This window comes from Mya arenaria, chromosome 12 (genome assembly GCF_026914265.1).
Source record: "Mya arenaria isolate MELC-2E11 chromosome 12, ASM2691426v1".
NCBI lineage: Eukaryota > Metazoa > Mollusca > Bivalvia > Myida > Myidae > Mya > Mya arenaria.
In genome coordinates this window covers 51,646,581-51,667,920 of record NC_069133.1, presented here as the reverse complement: position 1 = coordinate 51,667,920, position 21,340 = coordinate 51,646,581, and the positions used below count along the sequence as shown (strand labels likewise).

Below are 21,340 nucleotides of genomic sequence, written 5' to 3'. Positions count from 1 at the left end.
TCAGAATTCCAGCGACCATTTTGTCCCGGTGCTAGAGGTAGATGGCGAAGAGTTCTCAAGAAAGCCATACAAACGAATTCGGAACCACATTCCAGAAAGATACCACGCCCTTATAAGTGATGACATATTAGATGCTGCTTTAGTGAATTGTTACGCAGACGAAGCCTTGCTATTAAAACTTGACAAAAGTGTAAAGACTGTATATGTGAAGGCTTTTACTAACACGCCTTACAATGTAGAAGGGCTGCGTGGGTTATCTGACGAGGTGGATGCAAATATTTTCAATATAGTATGTGACTGGAGCGATGTCGAAAACATACTTAATTGATAAGTGACACGTGCAAGAATAAATCAACAACTCAGTGGAGAACGATACAATTTATGCTAAATTTGGTTTAACATATTGCATCTGATGAGCATAACAATGCGTGCTAAATATACCTTGTGTGATTTACTAACTAAAATAATAGCTTAAGATATAAACATATGTGACATGTAGTTTTACCAAAGCACAGGTCAACACCCTGGGACGTTTTGTTGGATTCGCCTCTATATTCCATACAGTTTTAAATAAAAAGTCCTTTCGTTTATGAAATTGTCCTTATTATATACCGAACAACACTCCCGAACCACGGATATATAGGATCTCACATGAGTTGTCATATGATATAAGATTTTATTAAACGAGCTCAAGAAAATGTTACATAGCGAGCCTCGGGCGAGCTTTATAACATTTTCTTGAACGAGTTTAATAAAATATTATATTTTTTGACAACGAATGTGAGATTCGTTTTATCACATGACTTAAAACATAAAAATAAAACATATAAAATAAACCCTTTTTAACGCTATGAGTACGCACGCTTTTCACGCCTTTTTTCTATATGGAATGTATTGGCGGAAATGAGTCACGTCAAAGTTATATTACACGTGTTAAATATAAAGAAATTCGTAATGATTATATTACATGAAAAACAAGCGATGTCATGTGATAAAATCAGATCTAGCAAATTCAACGATAATGCTACCAAGACCCGTATCTATATTCACACAAAAGTAAAAACACTCTAGAGGCCACATTTTTATATGAATCTTTATAAAATTTGGTCAGAATGCTAGTTAATTCGAGTGAGTTTAAAACTGAGTCATATTAGGTCAAAATTAGAAGTATGTCCGTCCGTCTGTCCGTTTGTCCGTCCGTCCGTCTGTCTGTCTGTCTTCCGGTAATGTCAAACACCCCCGGGGACGTAGACATGGTTGCGCGTCAAAATCGCAAGAAGGTTTAAAGAGTAGTTTAAAAAGATTTAAAAGAATGTTTAAAAGGGTTAACTAGAAATACATTCTGCATGCCCACGGGCAGATGTCGAGCCCGCTTTGTAGGTTTAAATTTTCACAGAAAGATTCATAATGGACATTTGTGAAGATGAAAGAATGATAATGACCTTGACCTTTGATATTGTGACCCCAAAAACAATAGGGGTCATTTACTCAATATGGGTGATCATCCTATCAGGTTTGGCAGCTGAAGGTTGAACAATAATTAAGTTATTGAGCGGAAACCGTTTTCAGTTTTAAGGTCTATGTAACCTTGAACTTGTTATTTGACATTTGACCTCTAAGTGTGACCTTGACCTTTGCCACAGAGACATAATTTTTTCGCGCGACACACCGCCTTGCCATGGAGAACATTTATGCCAAATTATATTAAAATCCCTCCATCCATATAGAAGTTATGCTCCGGACACGGATTTTGCGCCGACTCCAAGTGTGACCTTGACCTTTGACGAGCGGATCTGGGTGGTGTGCGCGACACGTCTTCTAATTAAGGTTAAAATATATCTCAAGTTAATGTTAAATTCCTTCAAAAAATGAGCGAGATATTTCGTCACGCAATCTGATTGGCACATACGAAATAAACAAGTCTCCGTGACGTCATATGGGCTGGCCACCGCTCTTCCGAATAACGGACGCGATCGTCGTGTTAATAAGATGCAATCGATTTTCTTAGAAGATAATCCAATAAATCGACTATTATTCTTTTGATATAAGTAGAAATAATATAAATGATAATATAAATATAAGAAATGAACGCCTTCTCGCTATAGTTCAACGGGTATATGAATACAACAAGTAGCGTGCATAGTTAACGTAAACCCCTTCGGGGTTTACGAACTATGCACGAGACTTGTTGTATTCATATAATCGTGAACCGACGCGAGAAGGCGTTCATTTCTTAAATATAGCTGCACTGAACTGCTCAGGGGTAGGGAGGAGGGCAACAGTAAGTGGTAGGTTGTTCCAATGGTACACAGTCCTGGGGAAGAAAGAACATTTATGATAATAAGAGGTTGCTGTAATTAACCTGTAACTCAGATCTTTTGCATGAATTGCTTATCCTTTTTGTGCTAAATGATTTCTAAAACCACTTTTCGAATGGTCATGAAAAGAAAAAAGGGATAATATTTTTAAGTCATTCATCATTGCTAGTTCCATTAATCTGTGTGGGACGTTTAATCACTATACAACTTTGATGACTACGAAAATGATTCAAATCACTAACAAACACTTGTCACTTACAGTGCACTTACAGTGATTCTGCTTGTATAATTAATAATTATTTAATTTCAATCGCAGAGAGGTTTATATAGTTGACTCCTAATCCAGTTGCACAGATTCGATTCTTAGGCGAGGAAGCTATCGAAGTATGTTACATCAGATCAGGATTAGACGAGTTCTGGTAAGAAGTCCAACGATACTAGATTGAAATCCAGCCACCCTCGCCCCCTGAAAACTAGCTAGTTCTGTGATTATAAATATTTTTGATTGTTGATATTCAAACAGGCCGTAAATTACAACAAGTAGTTGCGTATTTTGTTGATGGAACGTTCCTATGCAGTCCATCGCCTATGTTTTAAATGATAAACTGAGCAGCGCACAGTTTGTATGCCTGTCACCCATACACGACCCTGGTAGGCGTCGAACTCACAACGGTGAGGGGCAAGTGATTCTCGGTCGGAGACTTTAACCATTTTTTCTTTCCACACAAATAGGCATCGGTAGTGGTAATCCCTGAAGCTTGGATCAATTCCATCTAACTGCGGTCAAAAAAAAACGTGCAGTATGGACGCATGCACGGACGGGTGCCATCTCTCCTCCGATGTCTATGGATGAAGATAATTATGTTGTGCAAGTGTACCTTAGATAGGTTAGGTCAAGGTTTGGATTGGGGGGGGGGTCCTTATTCTATAGGGGGTCACATTTCTACGTGAGGGGTCATTTTTCTACGTGTGAGGAGTCATAATATAATGACCCCCCAGTCATAATATAATGACCCCCCGGTCAATATTTTATATAAAATAATGACCGGGGGTCATTATTTTATATAAAATAATGACCGGGGGGTCATTATTCTATGGGGGTCACTTTACAACGTTACACCGGCATTTGGGGGTATTCGTCACTCCTGTGACAGCTCTAGTTATTTTTATTTTCACTAACAAAAACTATTAACAATCAACAAAGAACAATAAGGAGGTAATAAAACAAAGCAATTTTGGAAAATAGTGCCACGTACTTGACTCATGGAAAGTATTAAATCTATTGGGCATAGAAGTAGTTTTCATATTTTTTTCAAAAACCAAGGATTTTTATTATGTTATATAACTTCAATTCGTAAACTTGTCGAACGTTATCAATAGGGAATTAGGCTCTTCACGTACAACAAATTACAACTCCAAAGCAATACATTAAAAAATTAGAAACAAATGCAATTGTTTACATTTCAAGAATGTTTATAAATCAAACCAATGCAAACGAATAGTGGTGTCAACTAATTGACTTATAGTTAATAAGTAACATTGATAATATGATAAGGAAAGTGCACACTAACGGTCAAACACATATATCAGCATATACAAATATGTACAGTGACAATACGTCAGAACCAACCACATTTATTGACATCAACAGCACAACAACATTTAAATGTTAACTAGAGATCCTGTCAACTAAACGTAGTTTTACGATAATCCAATTAATAATTTAACTCTTAAACTTTAAATAAAAAACATCAACAATAACTATGGTCCACTGCCACGGCATGTAACAACGACTTTGTTTACATTGCAATGAAGCCTGATTAGTAAATCTTCTTCAAGGCGCAAACAATTGCTTACAATGAAAAGGTACCTTCATAACAGCGGTCACAATGGTGTTCACATTAAGGACACATATCGTTTCCTTCCAGGTAGGATCAATTGCATTGTCACAAAAACATTATCTTAAGCTGCTTAACACCTGGTCCAGTTGTATAGCCTTATCCAACCGAACTTGCGGTCATTCTCTTTGCAATAAACTGCTATTATCACGACATCCATGAACATTAATTAATTAAGAAAAGTATTGTACTATAAGGCCTTTAATATGTTCATCTCACCAGCTTTATATAAAACACAAGGACAGTAAGATGAATCAAAGGTTCAGTTCAGTCAGTAGCGATCATATCAGCTCACCAAAAGAGAGCATTGTTCTGCAATATGAGTCAACACTAGTGTCCGGTTCCTTTTCTGGTTTCTTAGTATTGATTTGAGCTAATTCCTTTGTCATGACATTAACTGTTTTTCTTTCATACAACTTAGGTTTTTCTCGTGATTTGGTTTGTATTCAAGAGTTTTTCACCTGGCTGTGTTCCGAGATATCACACTGAATGGATTTTACTTTTAATCACACTGAATGGATTTTACTTTTAATCACAACATGTATACACAACCTGGAACAGCCACATTAGTAGAATGTGCGTTAGTAAAGAAATTCAGGACGAGCAGGACTGTCAAACCAATCACAGTCCTCCGAAAGCGCTACCGGCCTTCCAACAGGTAAAAGCCGAACCATTCCTTCCATGTGGGTCCCGCCTGGTTAAAAGATAATTAAAACTTTAAAAAGGCCTATATTCAGAAGAATTTTAATGAAAATATAATATCTAGATGTTTGATAACTAACGACGTAGGTATGTTCGGCCATTTTTCTACCGCATCTATCTATGTGCATAACTCCCGTGATCGAAAAGAAGCATATACATATCTGCCGCCTTTACAGGCCATACAAATATAATGCATCATTTTGTTTATATTTAACATCCATCCTCTGAACAATTTTCATCATTGCTTAGGAAGCTGCCTGTTTTACAATATTTTTTTCTTGTTAATGACAAAAAAAAACATACATGGAAAATAACTACATAATGATCATACTGTTAAGCCTAGCCATCTCGAATTTATAATGAGGGTCTTCTAAGAGCCGTGTGATGTTGTAACAGAGAACGCCGTCCTGTCCGTCTGTGAATTCGAACTCCCTAAAAGAAAAAGAAAAACAAGTTTGTGTTTTGTGAAATGTGAGTAAATGCAACCTTGCCTAGAAACGTCAAGTTGACTGTTTGAAACAATCTTTACCGTAGCAGTTTCTAATTTAACGTGTTTTGTGAATTTAGTCTCATTTGATTTATGTATGTTTATTGAAAACAGATTTTAGTTGAAACACACAGCGTTGGTCTTAAGCTGGTTACGCAATTAAAACTATATGCAGGGTATTCAGATCATTTCGAGACTCTCTAGTGAGAAAATGGAAACCAATTATGTGTTAAAAATGATATATTGAAGTTTGAAAATGCCAGGATTATGAGAATCTCGTCTGATTTGCAGGTAAAAACTCAAATATCATGAAGTTTATTGCATTAAACTTGTAACCCAATATACGGCTTTATGGCGTTCGTCTTACAATACATGCTCATCAGAACTAAAACATGTTAACATATTAACGTATACACACCGCAGCACGTAGATATCACCTTCCTTTACGTTACAGTCAAATTTGTGCTCACGTCCGTCCATGAACGTAAACGTAAACGTCTTCTCTGCGAACGTGACGTGCCTGGCCTTATGGTGCGTAAAATTCCACGTGCGATGAAGCTCGTCTGGAAACACGCAACGCCGCTCTGAAAAATAGCAAAATGTAGCACAACATAAACACATTTAAGTGTATAACTTGTTTGTCCATTATTTATGAAATTGAACTGTATGACGTCAATTTTCTACCGAGCGTGACATTTCACCAAGATTTCACTCCGATTGTATTATAAATAAACGTTTCGTATACGTTACTTGTACGTGTACGTGCCGACTTCGTTACAATCTATGTCATTAAAGGTTTGTGTAAAAGGTACAAGTTTAACACGTAGACTCGAGCAAACTGACATATAACGCAACGGTACTGGTATAAACAAATCACGGGGAACTCGATTGCGAGTGTCAGTGAGCTTACAATTACGCTATATATATAATACTAAATACTAGTGGCTGTTCAAAAGGAATGGCTGGGTAATTTTACACGTACACGTATACCTAGGGTTTCACAATATTTTTACTGCGGAACTTACATTGTGTCGTATATAAGTCAATTATTAAAGTATTGTACAACTCAACGAACATTTTGTAGTTTCACAATACTGTACATGCATATTTCTTGATTGTTTCATCTTACCTGCGCGAACAATTTCTGCGTAGTCATCTTTCTGGTCCGCGGCTTGAACGCACGTGTCATTCAGTGTCGGCCAGTTAACGGTGGTACGAGGGAGGAGTTGTGGGCCGAGCAGGTGACCCTCATATCCAACCGCTGAAACATAAATATCGCTGAAATTCAATACAAGGTATCACAAGTGTTTCTCAAACAGTTCAAACAAAGAAATGTAATTATTATCGCATATATGTACGTTGTTATCAAACTGGCAGTGAGTTATTTCGTATTCCCGCCCGTGATAATCTACGCCAACATCAATTGTTCTTGATTATACGACTGTAAAGGAAATCATCAACAATTGACTTTTAATAAACATAGATTGCATTCAACATTATGAACATAATAATTATTTGTTTCATTTGACGCGCTTTACGACAAGGACACCATGCATGTTACCGTTGAGCCTGACGATGCTGTACTCGCCGACAACACTGTTCCCGAAGATGGCAGCAAACCCCAGACAGAGAACACCGGAACCCTGGATCCCTATGCTTGTCTCCGTGCTGAAATCAAGTGTTCGGTTCAGTTAATATGAGTTTAGTTAAGATAAGTTAGATTTAGTTTAAATTTGAAGTTTAGTCTTGTTTAATCTAAAGGCACGTTATGAGGAATGTATGACTAGATATGCGAAACCAGTACATGAATCTGTTAAGAGATGGTCATTGTTGGTGCAGGAGCCAGGAACGACATGGGTGACAGGCAGCCACCTTACTGAATATTTTATTGTTGATTTTTAAGTACGGCGTATTATGTTCCGCCTAATAGCTTAAGACTTATATATTCATAACATTTCACAGCCATTCTTTACTCCCATAATTCTATAACGATATAACTATATAATATACAAAATGTTGTATTGCACAAATCCATATGTACTAATTATATCAACGTGAACTTATGTTGTCTAAAATATTGGAATAGTAGTATTGTTTAATCTATTTTTCTAAACCTTCTGGAAACATGTAGACATACCAGCTAGTTTATAGAACCATTGATAACATCATTCTCCGAGAACGTACATTATTATGCCTTTAGTTTCACTATAATTTTAATCACCAGAATTTGATATATATTGGTTAAAACAATTTCAGATACACATTTGAAGTTCGGAATTGTCTTAAAATGTCAATAAATTCCCGAACCCCTTGAATTATTTCTTTTTAAAACAGCACGTTTAAATGAAAATGAATGTGTTCATGAATAGCGTTAAACATTGGAAGTGAAAGGTTGATGGATACATTTCAAGAAGTTTTGACATCCGTTCAACCAGCAACCGGACGGAAGGATAGCAAAATACGGCTACATATTATTAGCCAATCTCATATTTGATTCACATCCTTGTAATTGTCAAATTCAAACTAAATAAAAGTATTTTTATTTTGTATTAAAGTCAATGTCTAGAGTAAAACATTTTTTATAAATGATTGACCGAGGCCATCTAATATCCTCATGCATAAATCACGAATGGACCTTCCACACGATTAAAGCACGGACTGAGAAATACAAAACACATAATTCTCAATGTGACAGAGTGTGGTTCCATTAGCCATTCAGGCAATTCATGTAAATCAGAGTCAGCCTTTCTTCCATCAACTGCCAGAGAGGCGCACGATTCAACTACGTTTCATACTATCCGCCACGGGCTACAAGTAAAATGTGTTTTCATCCACTTTCATTAATGACCGTCGCGATGTTTAAGAACAAGCTAAAATGACATGATGCTCATAATGAAGGTTATTTTTTCGGCTTCATTAATTCTGACTCCATTTCCACCCGAGCGGACCAGCAGCGATGGCTGCCAAGCCGTTCACATCAATTGCTCTAAGTGATCCCAGTAATACCCAACGGTCAAACCAGATTGCGATAACATTATTGTATAGCAGGTGTCATTATAGGGCGTTTGTCTCACAAATAGGCGATTTACTTTATACCGCTCTTACGTGTTTCGTCATTCCACATCCATTTAATTGGATATAAATCGTCACATCGGCATAAACAAGTCGACATGACTACATTCCTTCGTCGTCAATTTTTCATAATTATGTATCATTGATATATGGATAGACAATTTACCCGAGAAGAAATGTGTGTCCCCTACTCTCTAAACACCGGTAGCGGATCCTGGTCAAGTTGGTTTTTCCGAGATACCTCGCCGTCATTGAGTGTGCCCGGATACGCAGTCGCTCGCGATCGGGCGTCAATAGCGTCCATCGGTCTCTGAGGCGGCCGGGAATGTCGCATGTGCCGTTCAAGTGGCGGGGAGGGCTTACAGCCGGAATGTAACGCTGTGAGACTCGCCGAGACTCCACAATGTACTCGCACGATAGACTGGGTGTCGCTGCAATTCCAGAGCTTATGAGTATGAATTTGGTATGATAATATTTGAATTGGTCTCTCAACCTTTTTACAGTTCACACATTGTCATTATTTTGAATTAAATTTCGAGGTGTTCACTTTGATCCTCACCTCAAAGAATTTGTCAGTATCAAAGCTCATAAAAGATACCTTGTGTCTTGTTTCATATGTATTGTATTAGTATTACATCTTTCATTTTCTTTTTATACAGAATTTTATTTCTTTTCTTTGCTAGAATAATGATAGTTTCACTAATTAATGGCAAGTCAATACGACCATGCGCACCCAAAAACATTACGTCAACATTAAACCTACCTAGGTCGGCGACGGCAGCGATCACCACAACGATCTTTGTCTGTGTAAAGCATAAAGAAAATGATTTAAAATATGTACTATATTTTTTTCAGAGGTACATATCATGATCTACATCATTTTAGTGTTGAACTATTTTTTATAATACAGTCGTTTACCATTTATATACACTATTAGACGCACTGTAGATATTTATTAGTTTTAGTGTTGACATCTCTGTTAAGCATTTCCACGACGTTTATTTGAAGGCGACGCGTTGTCGTTAACTGGCATCAATAATGTGTGGTTTACGGTGTTCCCAATTTGTTTTCAGCAGTGGGAGTCATTAGATTAATGTTCTACTCTTAAAATATACGAACCTTTTTGTCAAATATTAAACTTATTAAACGTTCCTGTATGTTATGAGTGTCGGAAATGCAGATAAATTACGTTTCAATTTTCGGTCTTAAATATTTTCATATAAAATTTATTTTGCTGATTCAACAAAATGTTTTCAATAATGTTTTAAAGTAACTGTAGTTTAATACAACAACAGCTTAAGCGAATGGACATTAGTTGTTTGATGCTGTCTGTCTAAATGTATGGTATCTGAACCAACATTAAGCAAGTCTAACATGTCAATATACCCTAATAATAGTTGCAATGGCAGACCTAAAAGGCTGGTATCATTTATTTTTAATTAGGTACAATCCATCGACTAAGTTAGTAAGTATTATATATTAAACAAATAAATTAGATTGCTGTGGTATAAGATGTTATTGTTAAACTTTTAAACCTGAACGTCAGCAAAATGGCATCACCAATAAATGTGTAAAACCAAAAAGAGATACGCTGAAAGCATGTAGTTGGCACTCAAATTGCATACTTGTATCCTGCTCATGAATTACTTCCAACTGTTTTTATGTTACTTATGTTATATTATATTAGTTTGTTTTTACCACGAGTGAACATCATAAAAGGTTTCGTAACAAACGCAGGCATATTCATAACTTGTGTTGATCTTTTGTCTTCTAGTCCATTAAGCTTTCTAACTATCGATTTATTCTTTCCTGGACCTTTATTTTTGGATCTTTTTTTCCTCGTCGGTGAAGGACTGCACGACATATGCGGGACAGCGTGACATGTACTTAGTTTTATATTTCTCAGAAAACCTCATTAATTCATACGATTACAATCAATAATTAATGTTATATACAACTGCTTTCGTCTAACAATAGAGTTATTTTGCATAAAGAGATTAGGGTTAGTAATGTTCGCAACGATGTATATAAATTTTGCTGAACTAATTTGATGAAAGAACACGGTAAGTCTTTCTCATTGAAATGCATTTAATATCCATACATAACAAATGGTTAATCATATTGTAATGTTAAGTTTCTACTCATAACAGATATGATAATACAATATCATGTTGTTGTTTTTTGTTCCACAACATGAGATTCTGGCCAATCATTACAGTGTGTTCTCCAACTTCGCAAAGTTCATATTAGTTTTAAGTTTAATGTTGTGTTTGCTTGAGAATGTCTGAAATGGTAACAGGAAACAGTTTTTTGTTAAACAACATCGGCGTGATTGTTTTTCTGTATAACATTTTTAGAAGATCAGACGATCTTTGCGTATACAAAATTACAATCTTATCATAAATATAAACTGTGATACATGCACAAAAGTCATTTAATTAGGTCAGTTTAATGTCTTGTCTTTTATGAATAACATCTTAATACCCAGCACATTTCCGTTATTACTGCAATGTTCACGGTCATAAATGTGATATGTAAAAATGAACTATTCCCCGTAATAGTATTAGTTTTGAAAACCATATATTGTTCAACTCCTGATCACAAATTTCGTTCAAATCATTTTGAAAGTTTAAAAGCAGTCCAAGCTGTGTTTTTTTCTGAGCTGTAATGAATCATGTATAGTTTTTTAACGGTACGGGGATCACAACACTTCTTATATATTGTGAACTGACACAGCATGTAATGGAACAGATGACAGCCTATTAAAACATACACCGACGCCTCAGCTAGAAACTAAGAGTTGCCTTTTTGTTTACTGAGTTCAGTCTTCTATAACATACACTAACACTTCACCTTTCTTGTTCTTCCAATACATTGTATAGAGTGTCTTTCTTGCTTATTGGGCTCTTTTTACAATTATCAGCATTGAAAGTTCACAACATATATAAATCATGTATTTCACACTTTATCACACACGTTTTTACCATGTTAATTGGATACCCTTGCTTGTACTGCATAAGAGGATTTCCAATAATACAATCAAAGATATATCTTATTGTCAATGCAAATTTTCTATTGAAGCTTAAAGCGTTAAATCATAATTTTTTGATGGTGAATTAGATTACTCACTGCCTATTGTAATGTTCTCGGAATCATCGTGTGAATATACTCTTTCCGAAATACGATACGTGTTACGTGTTATTTTCGTGTTTTGATAAAACAATCAATATAATTCTGACTTGATATAAATTCCAAATAATAAGTCATTTTCGTCACCATTGTTTGTACGACACAGGCTAGCCTAATACCACCAGGGATGCTCGGACAATGGGCTTACATCGATTGTATTCCTTTTAAAGTGGATCTTACGCAGCCCACTGTAAAAAGCTTTTCTCCTGTAAATCATCACGTACATTAAAACTTCCTACTGTGGTTGAAATTACTCAAAGTGAATAAATAGATGGAACATCTTTCACTGTTCAACTAATTATTTTTCAGGTTTAGAAGCGTCGAGTGCGAAAGGCCAAGAAGACATCAGAAAGAAATATCCTGGCATCGGTTCCACGACGACACCCTTGAGAGTGTTGAAGAGCATACGCCAGTAAAGAATATGCCATTTAAGTTATGGGATCAAAGATAGATAAGTACCATTGTGTTTTTGATGTTAGGAATAGATATCCTGGTTTTTGTCCCACGACGTCATCCAATTCAATAAGACAACATCGTAATGTAGTACGAGTACGGAGCTACAGCAGCTTAAAATCTTTTCAATTACATACAGTTTCGGCTTAAATAGTTCAATCTTCCGGTTTTGAAAATGTTGACAATTAAAAAAATAAAAAAAAAATATGGTTTCAGATAAGTTTCATCTGGGAAGTTTGCATGCTAAACAGTAGCCATGCAATGGATATTACATCATCATCTATATTTCTGACATTTTTTCTGTGACCTAGGCATAATTTGTCATTGTCAGTATTTTTCTTGGTTGTCCTTTATTTTTCATCATATGAAGCTATATCCTTAGTTTTTGTATATTGCTCAGTAACGGAATATTGAAATGCATTCATATCATGCTAGTTCGACTTTTATGTATTCCGAGATAATGCAAGAATGAACCATTTTCTGATATTGTTTGATGTTGCTTGGTACCTTCATACACTCATCGGTATATTTGCAATATAATGTTGTATCATGTCATATTTAAATGTAAAGGTAAGAATTCATCTGTTTACAAGTTCGTATTTCTAACATTACATTCATTACCACGGCGTAGCAAGGTCAATAACATTACATATGAAAAATAACCCAGACGTAGATGGTCCCAAGCCAAGAGCTTTTTGTTATGAAAAAGGAAAATTTCATTTGTGTAATATAATCGAAGATGAGTATCATTTTGTCCTTGAATTTACAATATACACACAATAAATAGAATTATGTATAACCAAACGTGACAAGATATGTAGAAATAATCACATCATAAAATGGCAATCCAAGTGTAAATGAATAACTTACGATGAATGTCTTAAGGCAACTTACGCTTTGTATGATTTTTTTAACCATCCGTTGGTAACGACTATCAATTTGTAATTGTATTACTTGATTTTTGGCTGGCAATTGGTGTTGTAACGTTTTATCAGTTGTATACACATGAGGTATTGAAATTTCTTTTTAGCTTCTTTCAAGTTTTAATTGAGAAAATACTATTTTTTTACTGATCATATTTGAAAATGTTGATATTGGTGCAATGAAACTGGCATGACGAGGAAACCTGTATGAGTACTGCAAACGATTTATGATCTGAAAAGTGGAGATTGTAAACTGCAGGTGGTGTTCTGCAAAATAGTTAAAGGGAACTTTATATTTCAGACGAATATCTTTAGTGATTGTCGTATTTTCAAATACACCATCATTCATAAGAACAATAAACATCAATTGCTATAAATTTCCTCAAATGATACATGTGTATATTATTAATATTTTATTTGAAGTAAGATATTTTTAAAATGTTGTAGCGCAAAGGTTACATATACAGGACAGTGACTCATCTTTTGTCTGAAATGATGCTTGAACGTCATTAATCAACTAAGGTACTAATATGATCAATTATATCTTCACAGATATGTATCATTAATAACTTTATAACATTTTAGATTACACAAGTCGATATATAATGCCTAATGGCAGTTAAGTAAGGCATTATACAGTAATAAAATCCATGGTAACCCGTGTATTCACTTTTCAAAAGTTATAACATCTAGTTGATACTCCCCAACTCATCAAACCCCATAAGTAGCATACTATATAACCTGAGCTCGCAGACACAAGTATTTTTGGCTCACAGGACTTACAGCATAAATTGTATTTGAAAATTTCCAGTTGCATCCTGATACCGTCAAGTACCGAGTTAATTTGAATCAATGTGTTTTTTTCACTGTATATGTAAAAGGCAAACTGAGATTGATCATTTACATTCATACTGAAATTGTAAGATATTTTACCAAGATGGACCGGAAAAAACTGCACAAACGCGTTTTGTCAATATATCATATGATCCACACACGTACAGGCACTGAATTCCACCCACTTATCGAAGGCTTATGCTGGATCTTATCTAGTAGCAATGTATACATATATACATTAAATTGACGCGATTAAGACGTATTATTTTTGATGGCAGTGGTAATGATGAAACTAAAAGAAAATCTAGAGAAACAGAGCAACTGGTTTCATTTCACGGAATTTTTTAGAACAGTATATTTTATCGGGACGAATTGGCACCCTCTGAAAATTGTTGGCTATAGGCTCTGTATCAGTTTATACGTTTTACTTTACACGTTAAACATTTATACGATGAATCACCACTCAATCTTGTCTTAGTCCATCAAATGGACACGATAAAGAAGGACTCTTATGTTTATCAGACGATGAAGATTGTGTGGTAATAAAGGAACTAGAATGAAGTAAAACAGAGCAATTGGTTTTGTTTTAATGGACCCTTTTAGGACGGCAAATTTTAGTTTTCAGGAGGAATTGACACTATCCGGAAATGGCTGGCTAGCGGCTCTGTTGCAAGTTACAGTTTTAGGCTTCCCAAAAAACATGCTTGTCGTACCCACAGCCTTTCAAGGCTTTCAGCGCGCTTTCATGTGTTTATGGAACAGGAATCATGGCACTGAAATACCCTGATTCGATATGTATTTAATGGAACAAAAAGAAAAATACCTTCTAAAATATGCAACATCAATTTATCAAAAAACTCAGTCGTGTTTTTTTCTGGATACCTTTTATCGTGTCCTATGGATTTATTGACCCATGGGTAATAATATCATAACGCATAAATTAACAGGTCATGCATACATTGTACTTTGCTTCAGCTTCTTACCTGCTTTTTACTTCGGTCCTTTTGTTAAACCGAATATAGAAAAGTATCAGCATTGAAAGTTCTCAAAATCTATGAATCGTGTCTTTAAATTTTAACCCACACCTTCTCTATGTTGGAGATAGTGTCTTCATTGCGATTGTTTTACTGCATTAGTATATATCTTTTGAGACTATATAAAGCATGTTTCAGTGCATTAGAAAGGCAAATTTTCTGTTGCAGCTCGTTGTAGCATTACATTATATTTTCGGCATGGTGAATTAAATAACTTACTGCCATTTGTTAGATCTCGGGATGTTCTTACGCAATGCATCCTTTCCGAAATGCGATGTCTGCTCAATTTGTTCAGAAGTACCTGATATGAGTGAAGAATTTTCATATAATCTATAATTGGCTGCCAATGTTTGCGGCAATAGCGTTTTAATTGTTTAAGTATTCTGATTTCGCAATCAATATACTATTAACTTCATATGAATGCCTAGTGTTTTCGTGAACAAATAATTATTTTCGCGACAATTGTTTGTACGTTACAGATTAGCCTAATGCTCGGACAAATAGCTTACATCGATTTCGTTCCTTTTCTAGCGGCACTGTGAAAACGTTTTCGCCTGTAAATAATAACGTACAAAAATAACTCCCACAGTGCTTTTATGTATTGAAACCTATCCGTCTGTGAGTACATTGATGTACAAAACAGTATTCAAACTCCCACTGTTGTTCAATAATAGCAGGTATAGAAGCGTCAAGTATGAACGACCAAGAACAAATATACTGGTTTCTGTCCGACGACGACGCCCCATTAAATATTGTAGTGTACGCCAGAAGTAATTCCGTTTATAAAAAGAACACGCAATGCATGTGCTTTGCTCAAAAATGAGAATCATTCTTGTCTTGAATGTATTATATAGTCTGATGTCAAAAGGAGACATTTTAGATTCAGTTCCCAATTAAGTACATAAATGCGCCTTAGAGAATTGATTCAACTGCGTCCAACTGTGTATAAACATTTCAAAATTTAAAAACACATGTTAGATCAAATGTTATTTTTATTAAATTATTTTTTATTTCCTAACCAGTAGTCATGCAAAGAGTTTGGCAATACTGTCAACATTTTTGCTAATATACTGTCCGTGTTTCCTGACCTAGGACCATACGCAATTAACATTTTTAAGACACTTCTAAGCTGTCCATGCTTATTTTTGAAAATGATTATACTGATCCAAGAAAAATATTTCAGTTGGCCGGACGAAGACAACATTATTTGTACTCCAAACGCCTTAGATGCTTTAAAATTAAGTTATTTAATTGTAAGATATGTAACAGCATAAAGGTGATATTGTTTATATATACTGACATATTCAGTTGATATTTGTTTTATATTTTAAATACTGTATGGTGAATAAGTGCAATGAATTGTTATCACACTGTACTACCCTCAGGGTAGGTATAGACTATTTAAAAAGTTTGCAGTTTAAATGCATAACATTTTTGAAATATGAGCTGTGAAGCCTACACATACAGGCATTTGACTCATCGTCTGGTCAAAACTGATGTTTGAAATCCATCTGAGCACCAAACAACACAGTACAGTTCGTATGTATCATAAACGAAATTTGACAGGCGACCCAGGTATGATATCAGGCATGGGCTCAAAATGTGAGTTTGGTTTGTGGACACCAAGCGGGATAAGTGGGTTTTGTCCTTGTACTCTAAATTCCCACACAACGCAACACCACCATCTCGCGTAACATTGTGCCAAAAAGCGTGATTAATATAATGTTGTACTAACTTGTTTCACAATCGTTGTAAAATAAATAAGTTCAAATTTACTTACAAATATTGACACTTCTTATTGTAATAAATCGTCCCCCACCACCCACTAATGTAACGGACATCGTCTAGCATTTGATGTATTCAAATGTTTGTGGAAGCACCCTGATACCTTTTGCAACCAAGTTAGTTTAAACAGATGTGTTGAATACGTAACCTGTTTGAAAGAGAAATATACTGACCTGAACAAACGGCACATACGCATTTTGGTAAAAAATATGATTAACACACGTATAGACACTAATTGCCATCCTCTTGATGAAAGCTTATGTTGGAGCTTATCTAATAACACTTTATATATGTATACAGTTAAACACCACACACTCTTGTGTTAGTCTAGCAAATGGACGCGAAAATGAAGGATTCTATTTTATGTCAGACATCTCAGTCTTTGCGGTAATAAAGAAACTAAAAGGTAGTAAAACAGAGCAATTGGTATCGTTTCCATCGAACCTTTTAGGACAGCATTAAGTTGACGGGAGGAATTTACACTGTCCGGAAACGGCTGGCTGGTGGCTCTGTTTCAGATTGTTGATCTATGCCATCGTGTGTAGTACAGAAACAGTATTGTTTTATTGTGACAGAATGAATTTCTTGGTGTTGCTGATTCGATCAAGTGATTTAGCTGATTCAACTTCGTGGAATAACTAACTTTATTTCGAGGCCGATATATACAAATGATACAAATTACATAGTTATAAGTGTCCAATGCAAAGTCAATTGTTTAGAATTTATACCTTAATATGGTAGATGTGACAACTCTAAAATTAACATACGGAAAAGATTTTGATAAATTGGTGGCGACTTGTAATTAACAACGATTTATCTGGTTTACTTGGATGGCACCACTATACGACACGATCTTTCTAATGGTTCGTGCATCTCATAAGTTCCAATGATTTACGCAGAATAAATTTCGAAGGTACCCTTCATGCACACAATTCCCAACCAATAGTTGGGGCAATAGGGTGCTAGACTGCATTGCTTTGGTACGTTTTTTTATACCTTTAAAGGTAAGCATGTGTATTTTTAAATAAAGATTATAAAAACAGAAATTTACAAAGTAATATACATAAAATGATTTGAGTTTTCATCCAGGATAGCGTTGGTTACATTGTCTCATAATAAACAACGTCAGAGTAACAAGGAATGTGATTTTCATTTTTAGCGGATGATCGCCAGTATCTTAACTATAGTAGTATTGAAATCTGAAAACGATCTTGAAACAGCTAACGGATTAATCGGACCTTTGGTATTACGCTTAAAAACGAAGCAAAATAGTATCACGAGATTACAAATTGAAAATATCGATATTAAGTTATTAACAATGACTGTTTTGACCCGAATTTTGATCGACTTGTAAGAGTAATTCATGCAGATACAAACCAGAATATATTGAGAGAAAGTAATTATTTATAACGATTCCGACATTGTCTATTTGTTTATTTGTTGTAAAACATAAATGCAAATTTTATTAAAATATACACGCTTTGTCAGCTCGCTCGAGACGCGATTAATGGGCAATGGTTGGGAAATGAATGGGCATTCCACGACTGTCGTTTAGTTGTCTTGTTTAAACTCAATATTTACGAATTGAAGTCTTTAATTTTGATATGCTGGCTCACAAATCTCGAATAAATTGCTGCTGAGTATTGTTCTTATACATTACAAATATTTAACAACGTTTGATAATATCTACGCTGGACAGAGAAGAATGAATCAGATCAAGATGGTGGGAACATTATCAAAATACTAGTGACTCTGGTATATCCTTAAAGTGCTCTACAATTTCGCAAAACTGCCTTTATATCACTGCAATATATTCTTAACTCGGTGTTAAGTTTGACAATGATGTAATTATTTATTTAAAGTGACTTTTAATCGAAAAACCGAGTCACAAATTTCAAGTCCGAAATAGTTAGATGCTTTCCATTTATCTTGCCCCCTATTAAGGCCCCATTAAAACATGCAATGTTCCCTTCTAGACACCTATATATCTATACGTAGAACAGTCAACTCAATACTATTGAAAATACACTTTTGAGCTCAATCCTGTTTTTGTTGGCGTTGCTGTTGTTCTTGATATTGTTTGCTTCCATTTTTTTATTTATTTGTTTTTGTTTTATTTTGTTGTTGTTTTTCAGTCCATTTATTCAGATAAGAGATGCCAGCGAATCGGTAAATTTGCTTCTAAAAATGCGTTTTAATATATATTTTCTCAATGCTTCTCTAATATTTTAGTATATAATAAAATGCAATAGTTCACCAAAAGAATGATTTCACAGGACATCCAATGTCTATTGTAGGCCTTGGTATTGCAACTCAACGTAATAAATAAAATAGTTCAAGAAAAAATGGTTTGAAAAATAAATCCAATATTTAAAACTTCGAAATAATTGTACATATGTAACCGGCATACTCTTTAGTACTAGTAATCATTTGATTTTTTTTTAGTTATCTATAATAATAAATTAGTAGTAGTAGTAGTAGTAGTAGTAGTAGTAGTAGTAGTAGTAGTAGTAGTAGTAGTAGTAATATTATTATTTTTATTATTATTATTATTATTATTATTATTATTATTATTTTATATCAAAAAAGTATAAGACAGATGCACCGGACTGAGTATTTTAATCTGGTAATCACCATCCCCTGACGTAAAAAATGACATCGTACTTACCCAGTATATTTCCATTATAACTGCAAAGTTCAAATTCACATTATCGATTATGAAAAAACCGTGTTCAACCCATGATTACGGGCTAAAGTTCTTTAAATCATTCAGAAATTTAGAACGCATGCCAAACTGGTGTGATTTGTCTGAGCGTTAAGGAATTACGTATATTTATCTCCTCATTGGATCAGGGAACACAACAGAACTGAAATATCCTAATTTGACACAGTATGTAATGGAACCAATGTCAGTCTTCTTAAACATTACTTGATACTCCGAGTTTCCTTTTTCATATACCGATATTTCTGTTGGTACACAAAGTCACTCTCTTTATTTCAAATATGTATTGGAATCATAAGGTCTCAATTCAGAGTTCTTACATTTCACCTTGCGCCAGTTTCTTACATGTTTTTACACCAAATATAGTCTGGCTATCAGCAATGAAAGTTCACACATTGTAATAATTAACTTCCACTATATACTGCCGTATCCCACACCTTGTTTATGGTAGTGAAATTGACTTCATTTGCCCTTCCTTATACTGCTGTAGTAGATTTCATTTGACATAAGAAAAAACATGTCCTATTGCCATTGAAGAATAGAAAACTTCCTGTTTGAGCTCATTGTATTATTACATTATATTTGTGTCGTGGTAAATTGTTAGATCTCGGAATGGCATACAAAATGCACTCTTTCCGAAAGACGATGTCCAAGGCATCTGATATAAGAGAGGCTTCTCCCTTGTTTTTATTATATCTATTGCTGCAACTGTCGTCGGCACTGCAACGTGTAAATTGTTAATGACTTTGATTTTGCAATCAATGCTCTATGAATTGTATATGAGTTTCTAGCTTTTACATGAACAATAAGTATTTGTCGCGACCATAGTGTGTTCGTAACAGATTAGCTGATGCTCGGACAAATGGATTACATCGATTTTATTCCATTCAATCGGTTTGGAGAGGGCCCGCTTTTGAAATTAGATGTTCTCTTGTAAATCATAACGTACACAAACACCTCCCAGAGTGCTTTTATTCACTCACCATTATCTGTGAGCATTTAGATGGTTAAAACTGCATTCATTGATGTTAAAAATTTGCAAGTATAGAAGCGTCAAGTAAAAAAGGCCAAACAAATTTCAGTCTTACGACGTCAACCAATTAAACTCGACAAACTCTAATTTGAGTACTTTTACGAAACAATTGAAATGAATCCGTCTAATTTTGGCTTAAACACTTCAATCTCACACTTTCTGCTTCTACAATGACTAGGTTCAAGGACTTAGGACCATCATAAAAGAAATAACAAATATAATTGATTTGGTTTCAATGTTATATATGAAATCGTGGATACAGATCCAAGAAAACTATGACAACTGGCCTGACGAGGAAACCAATGTGTGTACTACAAATGCATAAGAAGCTGGAAATTGGAGACGATTAGCTGCAAGTTGTATTTTTTTAAATTATATGGGTGATGTTGTTTATTTATTCTGAAATATCTAGTTGCTGGTGGTTTTTATTTCATGTACTGCATGATGCATTATAAGCGCAATGAACGATTTTTTCTCTGTCCTTCCCTTTAGAAGGTATACGGTATTTTGAAAGTGTGTATTTTATTAATAATACATGATCATTATATGATATGTAGCCTAAAAATACAGGAATTATATCTCCACTGATGCTTGTATCTTCCATCTTCTTGTGCTTAAATAATGTTTAATTAATCATTATACAGTACATAAATCCAAGATTATTTCGGGCAGCAAGCACTTTGTAATACTAACGAAACTAGATGTTAATAAAACAGAGTTTTTCTTGAATTTTCATGGAACATTTTTTTTAGTTCCTCTTCTCAGTTCTTATTGAATCGACTTTGGTGAATATAAATCTGTTCACAGAGATATACAATGGTTTGTTATACTAGTATTCTTTTAAGTTTAAAGAAGGTGTAATTTTCTTTCGCAAAGTTTAAACGATGTCT

General features: G+C 34.8%; 1 protein-coding gene across 1 annotated transcript; it reads right to left on the bottom strand.

The window, feature by feature from the left end:
* Positions 1-3,554: 3,554 nt before the first annotated feature.
* On the bottom strand, positions 3,555-20,088 carry LOC128212321 (uncharacterized). The gene is made up of 8 exons (XM_052917719.1): positions 19,364-20,088; positions 9,241-9,280; positions 8,644-8,908; positions 6,967-7,073; positions 6,535-6,666; positions 5,824-5,989; positions 5,250-5,350; positions 3,555-4,910 (listed from the first exon to the last, which is right to left on the bottom strand). Exons 1-8 carry the CDS (start codon positions 19,376-19,378, stop codon positions 4,798-4,800), a joined length of 939 nt encoding a protein of 312 aa, XP_052773679.1. The 5' UTR covers positions 19,379-20,088; the 3' UTR covers positions 3,555-4,797.
* Positions 20,089-21,340: the final 1,252 nt, after the last annotated feature.